Below are 11,687 nucleotides of genomic sequence, written 5' to 3' on the forward strand. Positions count from 1 at the left end.
GACAAACCTGTGAATGGGATTGTCTGAGATGAGTCATAATTGTCAATGGAAAAATCATAGGCTTTTAGCAAAACAGCGCCCCTCAGTGGTGGTTGTGAGCAGTGCACTCAGCTCAGTCCTGCTTCCACAATAAAAGCCCAATACGGACTGTAAAAGTAACAGACTCAATCGTAATCTGATGACACACAAGGAGCTTGTACAGGCTAGTTTTGTATTGAACTGAATCTTAAAGCTTGGACTAACTAACTAGTCAGAAGTAGGAGTAAATGTTGCAGCCATAGGAACGGTCACATCATCACTTACTGCTAAACATCCTGAAATATCTTTTAAACAGTGAGTTAAGGTGAGATTAAAGAGTTCTATCTACAAAGTCAGTGACCACAAACATTTCAAATGAACAAAGTCGTTTGAATCAGCAGTCAATTGTGATTTCCATTTCTAACAGATTGCACCTAAAGCTCTGTGGATGTGATCATCTTTGCTTTTTAAACCCCAAAAACACATTTGAGAGAAACAAAAAAAAGGTCTTATCAGGTGAAGTTGGGTTCAGCCTCAGAAACTCAGGAAGTGATGGTGTCATGATCAATAATTGAATTTTAAATAATTTAAAAAGTCAGGCTGACAAACTGCAACGCGATAGAAACCATCTTAGGCATCTCAGCCACATCTGGCTACGGTACCAGTACCTGTGTTTTGTCAAGAACTTAACACAGACTACATGTTCACTCTGCACATGCACCCCCCTATTCAGCCCCAAAGAGATGACTTCAGCTTGTTGAAGATAGTAATACCATTGCTTTAATTGGACAGCCGGGCTGACAGCATGTAAAAGGCCATAATTCAATCACAAGAACTTAGATCACAAAAAGAAACATTAACTCAACAACAATGACAAATGCACATTGTATTCTGTTTCTCACAAAACAAATCAAAAACAGCATGACCAAAACTCGTTTTACATACACACTCTCGTATTTTGTAGCTATACATAATCTTCAGTAATGTTCCTGTGTTGCTCCCGAGTCAGTTCGTGGATGCGAGGCTGCACTGATAGGTCCATGCTAGTGGGCTGCTGAGGATGTGTGACAGGAGAACATGTGTAGGGTGAGCCTGGGCCTTTGGCATTGAGGGATGCAGGGTCCACATTCACCAGAAATATCCACATCTGTCTCGACAAAATTGCTTGGACACCGTTACCCCGAAAACATTCAAGGCTCTCTGACCATGCTGAAAAACCTCAACCCATTCTCAATACTTTGTTTTAACTTCCTGACACCAAGCTGGGGCTTTGTAGGGAGCAGAAGCATCAGCCACTTCTCTTTGTTATCTTCTTTGATAGCTTTTTTTTTTGTTTAGTTAAATCCTTGGCATTAGGTACCAGACAGTAAGACGTTCATGTCACTGTTACTGAAGAGTCTAACAAGCTCTCTAAAGCAACACCGACCCCCATATTGTCCTGGAATCAAACAATCACCATTTATACAGGTCAGTTCTGAAAATACAATGGCAAGTGACATTTTTCCACTAAAGTTTCAATGTGAACAACAAAAAATATATTTCACTCCCCATCTGTTTTGTTCAGCTTATCAAATGCATTAACTGGTTTGTCTTCTTTGTAGCATCGTACCAACATTCACTGATTTCAATATTGTAGAAGTTTTACAAAGACATAAATATTGCAGAATACTATACAGTAAAAAATACAAAATAAACTTGATATAGGTTTTTTTTCTTAAATGATAATTTACCAGAGGCAAACCCAGAAATGGATCTGTGACACTAGGCAAAAAACACTAGAATTACCCCCTGAGGTCAAATGATAAAAGAATAGCCATGTCTCCAACCAGAGCTTAGTCCCAGATAACGTACTACTCATATGTTATTCTTAAGTAGTGTACTATGTACAGGACTATAGGCAGAATGTGGGTGTCCTGTGTGGCACATAGTCCTTGTGAACTATGCAAGTGCACTAGTTTGGGTGTTATTACTATTCTAGTGAGACGTTGAGCTAAGGAAAACTTGAAGGCACAATTATCTCAGGCAGAATCTGCTTTGAGATTTAAACACAACAGTTGTGGTTTCAAAGGTGTGAGATTCTAACGGGAACAAGAACCAAAAGGGGAAATAAAACACTTTACAGCTACAGGTATGGTTTAGGTCTGAGAACGACGAGGCAGTGAATCAAGTTAAGGCCAAATTACTTAAGATCGTCCAATCAGAACGCTCTGACAGTAAAATGATGTTAGACCTGACAAATCACAGATTTGCATTATGATATCGGTTTACTAACCAGAACTCTTCATTATTTTGTCATAGCCTGGCTCGCTACATAGATATTTCTTCTCGAGGATAAGTCAATTATATTAAACTGCTTTTTTTTGCTCTTCTTTCAGAGGTTGTTATAATGCACACTAATGTATAAATGTATGTTACAAGAATATACACGGGCTTCAGTCTATATTTCACCAAGGAGTACATCCAAGCATTCAGGGTGAGGACTTTGGCTTTGAAAAGTTAGTCTACATATGCACAAACATGAAACATATGTAGAAAATGCACCAGAGAAATAAGAACATGGAAAATATAAGAAAAACATTAATGGACTAAAGGGCTCACACACTGATCGACCATCACATATGGCCAATTGTTCACGCGGAACCATTTCCTCTTTAAAAAATATAAGAACACAAAAGTTTTCAAGTTTCACCTTCTCATCCCCCTGACAGTTTTCCTGTGACCACCGACTCGTTCAGGGCTGAAAAGGAAACTGAAAAAGACAGGGGTTTGGAGGGCTTAAGCGGTAAAGTTCAAGTTTGTCATTCCTCATGTGCAAGTCAATATAAAAAAATGCTACAACTCGTACAACGCTCTTGTCAACAAGACAGGTTCAGGGTAGTCCGAGTCCCCCTGTAGCTTGCTAAATAAAAATGGGCTTGGAAATTGGCAGGACAGCTTGCTCAATCAGCGATGCGGCACACGATCCCTGTTTTTCTTTCTGAACCTCCGACATGTTTCCACTCCGGTAAAGGAAGCGCAACTGTGGGAGTCTGCATCATCACATCGAGAGCGTAAAAAACAAGACTTCCATCCTTTGTCTCTCTTATGGCAGAAGAGTCATGTTCCTCTTCACGGAGAAATGTCACTCCTCTGTATTATTTCGTTCCTATGACTTCAGTTAAGGTTGGCTGCCCCATCTGTCACGTTATCGCTCCATGTGTCCCTCATTCGCTGTCAGTCTCTATTTCTGAGTCAGACCACTGCACTGGGCTCAGTTTCCCATGGCGCTGGGCATACTCGATGACTGCCGTGTAGCAGAAGTAGTACTGGTCCCAGGTCTGGATGCTGAAAGCCCTCTGCGTACGCATCCGCCGCACCGTCTGACGGACATCTACTGTGCCGATGTCCTCCAGCCTGGACAGGCAGATGTCCAGTGTACAGAATGTACCTACAGAGAAGACATAAGTTAATTGAGGAACACTTAAACAGTTATTTACACTTACTGACACTTTCCTGACTCTTGCCAGGTATACCAATGTAGAAGCGAGAAGGACCCTTTTCCCGTAGAGCAGTCTGACTTTTTAGTAGCACAGACTCAATAGTATGTTGAAGTTACACTGCAAAATGTTCTAAGGGGTTAAAGTTCCATGCACTTTTACAATAACACTCTCTCTAGATTCTGTTTGTATAACAGGAAAGGACTATCTCACCTTAAGGATAAGTAAAAAGAACATTCAAGTTATCATGTTGTCAATATTGACACCCTGTGTGTTTACCTGTGCGGCCAATGCCAGCACTGCAGTGCACAACCACAGGGGGGCCCCCTGGAGGCCCCGTCCAACTGGATCCCAGGCTTTGAACTGCAGCGTCCCTCCTCTCAAGTACGTGCTCGCGGAAGTCCAGCATAGCAGAAGCACACTTGGGCACGCCGAAGTCCGGCCAGCTGACGTAGAGGTAGTGACACACCTCCCGTCTCTCTCCAGACTGACAGAAGGTCAGGGAGGGTCGAAGAAGAAAAGACATGGACTTTAGGATCAACTAGCATATTCAAGTGAAGATGAAGACATTCCACCAACAAAAGCAATCCCACAATCTAAAATAATTAATTTATCTAAAGTTGTTTTTATCATAAATTAAGATATCCCTAAAGTCATCAAATGGACATCGAAGGCCATTTTATCATTTTAAATGATTGGACCTAGTTTATGAATGTTCAGGTACGGAAGTGCTCCCTATGACTTACCTGTGTGTTGTAGAGTTCGAGAAGGGAGAGTTTGAAGTCCTGGAACCCCTGGATGTGTGTGTTCCTGACCAGGAAGTGTCCGTGCTGCTCAGTCCTACCCTCCTCAAGAGGCCAGTACTGACCACACTTGACCCGTCCACGCTCCACCACCCTGAGAAACACAACACAAATATCAGCTTTTCAATCCCCCTCGTGACATTGCAGACTCTACCACCCGCGCATGTAGACGTGCTTTGTACATCTGTCAAACTGGGCAGACGCTATGCATTTTGGGGAATCTTCGTACTTTGTGTTAGCTCAGAAAACGTGCTATGTGCCTTCCTGCACAGCTAGAATCTGCCACTACTGCACACTGTATGGGTCAACTATCTGGATATTGCATGGGTGCTCACATTGGTCCCCTCCACCCCAAAATAAATTGCGATGACCAATTCAGGATTAAATCCGGATTAATTCATAGAAAACCTCAGGAATCAGAGTGGCAGGAGTCTCACCTGGTGGTCATGACAATGATAAGTACCATCTGCTCCCACACCATGCGCCAGAAGTCGCCAAATGTTTTGGGCAAAGGACCTGGGGGACATAAAGATCTGTCAAGCTTTGGTAGCACCAGAGTGTGCTGAGTAGAGTTTAAGTACAAACATGTATGTAGCACAAAGGACTTCACAAAGTTAATAGTTTGTGTTCCAACAGCTCCTCACCCTGAGTTGCAATGTAGGCGTTGCTTCTCTTGTACCCATCCATGAAACTGCCATTAATGTAATCTGACGTCTGCGAAAAACAAACAGTAGTGATGAAGTGAGACTCATTGCCTGGTGTTAGAATCGACTTCCTTCTGTTGGATGCTTGACATATTTACACATATTATTAGAGTAGGGCCGACACATCTTCTGTTCACATCGCTATCTCTGACTTCTCTATAAAATAAAATGTTATTTTTTGTCACTTACTTGTAGTAGATGGTTAAACATGATGTCAGGTGCAGCATACAAATATTATACTTAATGAAAGTAGAAATAGTTCAGCTTCTACAGATGAGATTCATACTGTCTGTAAATCAAACCTAGCTGCCATTGAAAAAATCAAATTTACACATTTATGTCCACAGCAAATCCTGTACTGATTGTTTCAGTGTTGACAATTATTTCTGAAGTACCTGTCTTGTGCAATCACGAATAAGCGGTGTGAATATGACCAATGTTGGTTGCACTGTCACATCATGACACAGCAAAATGTCAAAGGAAAAAGTTACAGGAATAGTTCTTAAAACACGTATGCAATAAATACAAGAATCAATAAACAGGAGATGGACTGAGGATTAAATAATCACCTCATCCTCGTCATCAGAGAGCTGGCAGAGGCGCACTCTCGACTGGTCCAGGCAGAGGACATCGCTGTACCTGTTCTTTATCTGATTGGATAATTGTCTGTGGAAGTAGAGTTGAGAAATGTATCAGACTGAAATACTGGGCTGATGTGCATCTGTGATTTTCCTTTGCCTTGTTAGCGAGAGAGAAAACAACCAGCTGGAAGAATTTTAAAAAGTAGAGTTGGAATATATTTTTTTCATCTCTTACTTGGAGTAGTCAAAGGAGCCGGCCGGTGGCTCCTTGCGGATCTCCTCGTACTCCTGATAGATTCCTTTCTTCTTCCTCCTCTTCACGTGTTCCACCAGGTCGTGCACCGTCATGCCTCCCTGCTCTGGCATGTGAAGAGACAGCTCCATGCAGCGGTCGTCTTCGTCGGGATCACACGATGAAGACAGTGGAGGGGACTGAGAGGAAGGCTGATGGGGCGGTCGAGGCAGAGATTTCTGGGGCAACGGAGGCACCCCTTCCTCCTCCTCGTCCTCCTCGTCCTCCTCTTCCTCCTCATCTTCCTCATCTTCCTCCTCTTTGACATCCTCATCCTGAGGTCCATGGGCTGAGTCTGTTGTTGTGCAGTCCAACGCATTTTCATCACCTTTCTGAGAGAGCGGCGTGTCAGGAGGCGTGTCTGACTGGGGAGGGGCTTGGCGACCACGACCATTCATGTTAGCATTGGGGCTGGAGCCACTAACGGCCATGATGGTTTCGCTCACAGCTGAGCCGTTCCAGTGTTGGTGGTTCCCCCTATTGGCAGCAGAGTTTGGGCTCTGCTGATACTGGCCTAGGCCTTGAGTCCTGCTCTCCACCACACTGCAGTGGTTGTGTGGGTTAGCATTATTATCATCATAGCAGTTAGAGTTAGCCACAGCTAGCTCAGAACCTAACTGTGTATTTATATGGGTGTAGGACAGCGTAGCGCCTGCGCTTGTGTTGCTGCACTCCAAGCTGTAAGAGCGTAGCAGGCTTCCCACACAGTCGTGCGAGTCATGTTCTTGTGTTTCACCCTCGACAGTGTTTGTTTGAACGTTAACACAGGACTGGATCCAGGCCACGTGGCTGTACTGGCATGTCCCACCCAGGTGGTCAGGAAGGGAGGAGACTGGGATGTGACCGGCTAACTCATGAGCTTTCACCGTGCACACCTAGTGATTGAAAAGCAGAGAAAAGAAAATTCCAATAAATAACGAGCGTATTAAACATTGGGACATAACCACCTGATGAAGACAGACACACATACCCTTTCTCTCAGCTTCTCACGCACAAAGAGGCGAAGGACCGCGAAAGGTGCTCGAAACCAAAGAGGCGACGACACAATGAAGACACATTTTAGACGAGCTGGAAAAGCCCCCTGGAAAGAACAGAGAGAGGCAGTTTAACACCAAACACCAGAGGGCAGGTAGAGGAGAGAGCAAGAGAGGATGTTCCAGATTTTTACCTTGAGCAAATTGAGGATCTTGACACAGAGCTCATAGTCAAAGTTACCATAGTTGGAGTTGGTCATGTCGTAGATAAATATGAGTCCATCTCTTTGAGTTTGTTCACTACGGAGGAAACAAGAGGATTTTTCATTAAAAAACAGAGGTGGAGCGTCAAAGAAGAATAACTTTATAAAATACACCCGAGGGAACTTAAGAAAAAAGTTTTTTAATATTTTCTCCAGCCACAATCAAAAAGAACACAGCAGTACATCCTAAATTTGTGCTCAGTTTTGTCGGAACTTTGCAAGAAGTGTTGTAAGTCATAGTAGTAGTGTTAAAGACTGTATGTTTATAGTCCTTTACAAACTATAAAGAAAATAATTGGAACTTATTTCCAAACAAGGCAAGCTAAAAAAAATAGACAGCTACAGTTACTACTGCGAAACAGACAGTCCCACCCTGATAATCTTATGGATCCCATTCTGTACTTTTGAAGATTTAGCTGACACAGACCAATTCAAAATTTTCAACACATGAAAAGTGCAACTATTTTGCATGTGTTTTAATACAGATAACATATTAAGTACATCAAATCAAATGAAGCCATCCTAAGTTGAAGGCTGGTCATCGTAGCCCACTTGGCTTCTGACTTTCAGTGAGACTAAGTGTTGAAATGATAAACCACTGCTTTAAGTAATTGTCTTGATGTGGCTTTATAAGTGCAGCAATGCTATTAACATCTTAACATAAGGTCTAATTTATTGTGTGGTGTGTTTTAATATGTCTACCCAGGTTTGTGGTTTTCTTTCCAGTGACTTTGTAGCCTCAGGGGTTCTCTCAATAAAACGACACACTGGCCAATTCCTCTCACAGTTTTGTATTTGAATTGGATCCAAATTTCAATCAATTATGTTGCTGTCATTTTCTTCTCCCTTCTCTCTATGTTACACAATCGCTTACAGCCAGAACAAGTAAGTGCAGAGCTAGGCTCAGTCTATCAGTTTGCTCAATGCATTCATGGTTGTGCTGCCGCTGTGCAGAATCAGCCGAAAGATGATACAAGCGCACAGCAAGAATTTGTTATGTTTTGTTTATATCACTGTTTGAAACAATGACCAACATTTTTTTTAACTGCTTACTAAATCTCGTCTTCATCAAGTATGTTGCATGTTAATATAGTCATAGTTGGTTTTAATGATCGTCCTCATCTTGTCGAGGCTTTTTAAAAAAGATTGTTGATTGTTAAAATATATTTTGTCACAGTTTTTGTTAACAAAATTAACACTAATCTGGGAAACAAACAGCACCAATTAGTAACACAAATTCCTGCAACAGGAAACCAGTAACTAGTAAAATGACAACTGTAAACAGAACAAGTAAATAAAAAGAGCAATAGCACACCGGAAGTGACAGGTGTATCACGAACACAACACAAACTCTTAATAAAGTGTACAGGGAAAAACAGTTAGGGAATCACCTCTCTATGGCTTTATCCAGCTGATAGATGATGGCCTGAAGCACAGCTTTGTGGGTGGTGACATCTGGGCGATGGAGACGAGCAGTGAAGAGCGCTAGAGCTGCGCCTTTAGCATCACGACCAGGCTGGTAGGAACATTGACAGGCCATCATATATTATGCACCAATGCAAATTCGGTCAGTTTAAAGATAATCTATTTACAATGTTTTTGCATCATGTTCCATGTTACCGTTGTTGTAATTGCTAAATGATCAGCTCGATCCCCTTTGCTCTATGTGGCTCAAAATGACTTCACTACTCACCAGGACTGTAAATTTGCCATTGAGCAGCTCAGAGCGAAGCGGCTCCTCGTCAGGATTGATATTGATGATGCCCTCTTTGATTCTTGTGTTCTAAAACATGACATTAATGAAGCAGCAAGTCAGCAGGTAAACATGGAACAGCACCAGAGAACAAATTTGAGTCAGTCAGTGTTTATTTTTTACTCTATGAGTTAAAAGACTCAATAAATTCTAATACAGTATTAGGAAAAGTTTATATATAATAGCTTTAAATAAATAGTGTTTGTTGCTGAGATTTCGTACTGGATTATGGATTGTTTTTAGTTCACGATAGAGTGTATTTCTCAGAGTCCTCTGTGGACTAACTATCTCACTGAATAGCAAGTTATGACGCGTTATAACAGGACATAGTTTTGACTTGCTAATATGTATGCTGCTACAGTGAAGTCTCCAACACATCATGAATAGTCGTCAGTCACGCTACAAAACTTTACACTGTCAAGCTGAAGACTATGACTGTAACGCCATATTGAATTTAATGATTATATTTGAATATTTAATAGGGAAAAGAACCTTGAAAATTGTAGGGATTTTTCTATTTTAGCCCTTTGTCATGTTGATAATATGAATTAAGTATTAGCAGTTGTGCCATCAATCAAAACACTGCTGTACCTTGTATGCTTGGAAAAGGTCGATGGCTCTGCAGACGTCAAACTTGCGGGCCATAAGAAACTTTACAGCTGTAGGTTGAGAAACAAGCCCGGCACTGTGAGGCTGCTCCCTGCTTCGCACTTCACTCAGGAACTCCTCCACAGCCTGGACAGACGTGAGGGAGCAGATGAAGAGAAAAGGTGAGGGGTCTGCGTGTGAGGAGAGGTTAGAGCAGGAGACCATAAGGGCCAATAAGCCAAGAAGGAGCGACTAATAAAAAGCTTAGAATTCAGGGTGTCCAGACACAGGAAAGAAAGACTGACAGATAAGGCTGACAACTGACAGAAAGACACACACAACTGCCCCCCCCCCCAGCTTTGTAATATTTCAGATACACAGACGTCAGCAGACTGTCCACTTGGAAGATGTAGTCGAAGGGAGCACTCATATGCCCGGAGACAGCAGTCTGCTTGTTTCCACCCAAGTGTAATGCACCTCCAAATATAAAACCAGCCGGAGTAGAGCACATCATCATGAATGGGTATCACAGATTACCTCATCCGCCACATACAACACCTGAATGGACTCTCTCACAGGATGGAGAATGAAAAAGCGGATGAAGTGAAAAATCAATCCCAGTACAGGGTTTCCATGTTAGTGGTTTGGCAGACGTGAGTCATCCCGATGCATCTCATGACCAGTTTTGTTATTAGATGATGGATACATTAGACAATAGCCACATTCATTAAATATATAGCATTTTCAGTGTGAAGTAGGAACTCGGCTCCCTTTAGCCTAAGTTTTATGGATACATAAATAGAAAGTAAATTGTTAAGTCATTTAACAAGTCAATAATTGCATTATATCATATCTTGCAGGTTTTGTTACTGCACCACACATTTCAAATAAATGTTGTTCACATGTTTCTAAACGGTGTGTTGAATGGGCAGTAGTAGCGTTAAACTGGAATTAATTGTTTTTATTTGCTGCAGGGTTAGTGAGGTGGAACCATTAAATCAGGCCCTCATATCATGGAAAAGCTTGTAAATGAATGTCTCCCCCAGTGAGAGACCATCAGCGCCAGGATGAGGCTGGGAACCATGGTGGGATCATACGAAGAAGAGGCAACAGATCGCTTTTCAGCAGTGAGCAAACAAGACGAACGTGTTCTACTCCGAGTGGCCTCAGGGCTGCGGATCGATGGAGGAGACTGATTCTGGGAATTCGATGTTTAGCCTTCAAGAAACAAACCGAGAAATACCGGGGGGGGAGAAGCCTGTCCCGTTACTTAGCCTAATGATCGGTTAAACTTATGAGGAAGAACCAGCATCGATAAAAGTGAAGTTGGCTGCAGGATCGCGGTGTTCTGTTCGCCGTTTCCAGTCAATGTCAAGCCCTCCTCTGTACTAGAAAGTGATGGCAACAACAATGCTAGGAACCGGAGGCTCAGTTCTCTGAATTCTAGACCGTAAATCTGATAGCTAGCTGCTGGGCTCATTGCGCTGAGCTCCATGATCTAAGTCTGTCTTCACCGTGTCATAGTCCAGCATGACTTGAGGAATTCCCAGCAGGTCATTCTTAACCCCCACACCTGATTAAATGGACTTTGCACCGTCGGACAAGAACGCTGTCGAGGAAAATACCTGGAAATCAACAATAGCTGTTAGCATCGATTAGCGGCTAGATTACATGTGGTGGCTGGCTGGCTAACGGTGGCGTTAAAGACACTTGAAGCTCCGCGTATCGGGCAAACCGTGCGTAAGGATGTGCTACGAGTTAACAGAGGCGATAAGAGCGTATCCATGTGGTCCGTGTGAAGATGGGTTATCAAGGGAATTGCTGTTCGGGATACATAGCCGGTTACGGGCTAGTAGCTGCTAGCAAACGCCATCGTGCTAACACACATGCTAGCTGCTGTCAGTCACACCGAAGTCAGGGTGCGAACGGGCCAGTGGGGTTTACTACCCCACAGCGTTCCCGGGAACACCCGACCCAACCAAACATATGGAAAAAATCCCCTGATAGAGGAGGAAGTGAATGTGACATTTGTTCCCACGGAACACTGCGGGGAGAAGAGGGAAAAATCAGCTAAGAGACCCTTACCAGCTGCTCCTGAGTTGTCAGGGCTTCCGCCATCTTGAAGCCTCCGCAACGTCGCAGCGGGCGCGCCCACCAGCCGCTCGATCACGCCCGAGACGGAGGCCCCGCCCACAACCAATCACTTCAACACCAATTATGTGATTATCAATATTT

At 43.0% G+C, this 11,687-nt stretch overlaps 1 protein-coding gene across 2 annotated transcripts; it reads right to left on the minus strand.

Annotated features, from left to right (window-relative positions):
- Positions 1–772: 772 nt before the first annotated feature.
- ptpn9b (protein tyrosine phosphatase non-receptor type 9b) lies at positions 773–11,611 on the minus strand. 2 transcript variants are annotated; one of them, XM_053417778.1, is made up of 13 exons: positions 11,538–11,611; positions 9,456–9,599; positions 8,805–8,894; positions 8,503–8,627; positions 7,043–7,148; positions 6,845–6,955; positions 5,818–6,749; positions 5,571–5,667; positions 4,942–5,011; positions 4,735–4,813; positions 4,241–4,391; positions 3,774–3,981; positions 773–3,445 (listed from the first exon to the last, which is right to left on the minus strand). In XM_053417778.1, the coding sequence occupies exons 1-13, from the start codon at positions 11,568–11,570 to the stop codon at positions 3,222–3,224; spliced, it is 2,370 nt and encodes a 789-aa protein (XP_053273753.1). In that variant the 5' UTR covers positions 11,571–11,611; the 3' UTR covers positions 773–3,221. The 2 variants fall into 2 exon arrangements, with proteins under 2 accessions (XP_053273753.1, XP_053273754.1); XM_053417779.1 differs by lacking the exon at positions 6,845–6,955.
- Positions 11,612–11,687: the final 76 nt, after the last annotated feature.

The sequence above is a fragment of the Pleuronectes platessa genome, chromosome 3, assembly GCF_947347685.1.
Source record: "Pleuronectes platessa chromosome 3, fPlePla1.1, whole genome shotgun sequence".
NCBI classification, from domain to species: domain Eukaryota; kingdom Metazoa; phylum Chordata; class Actinopteri; order Pleuronectiformes; family Pleuronectidae; genus Pleuronectes; species Pleuronectes platessa.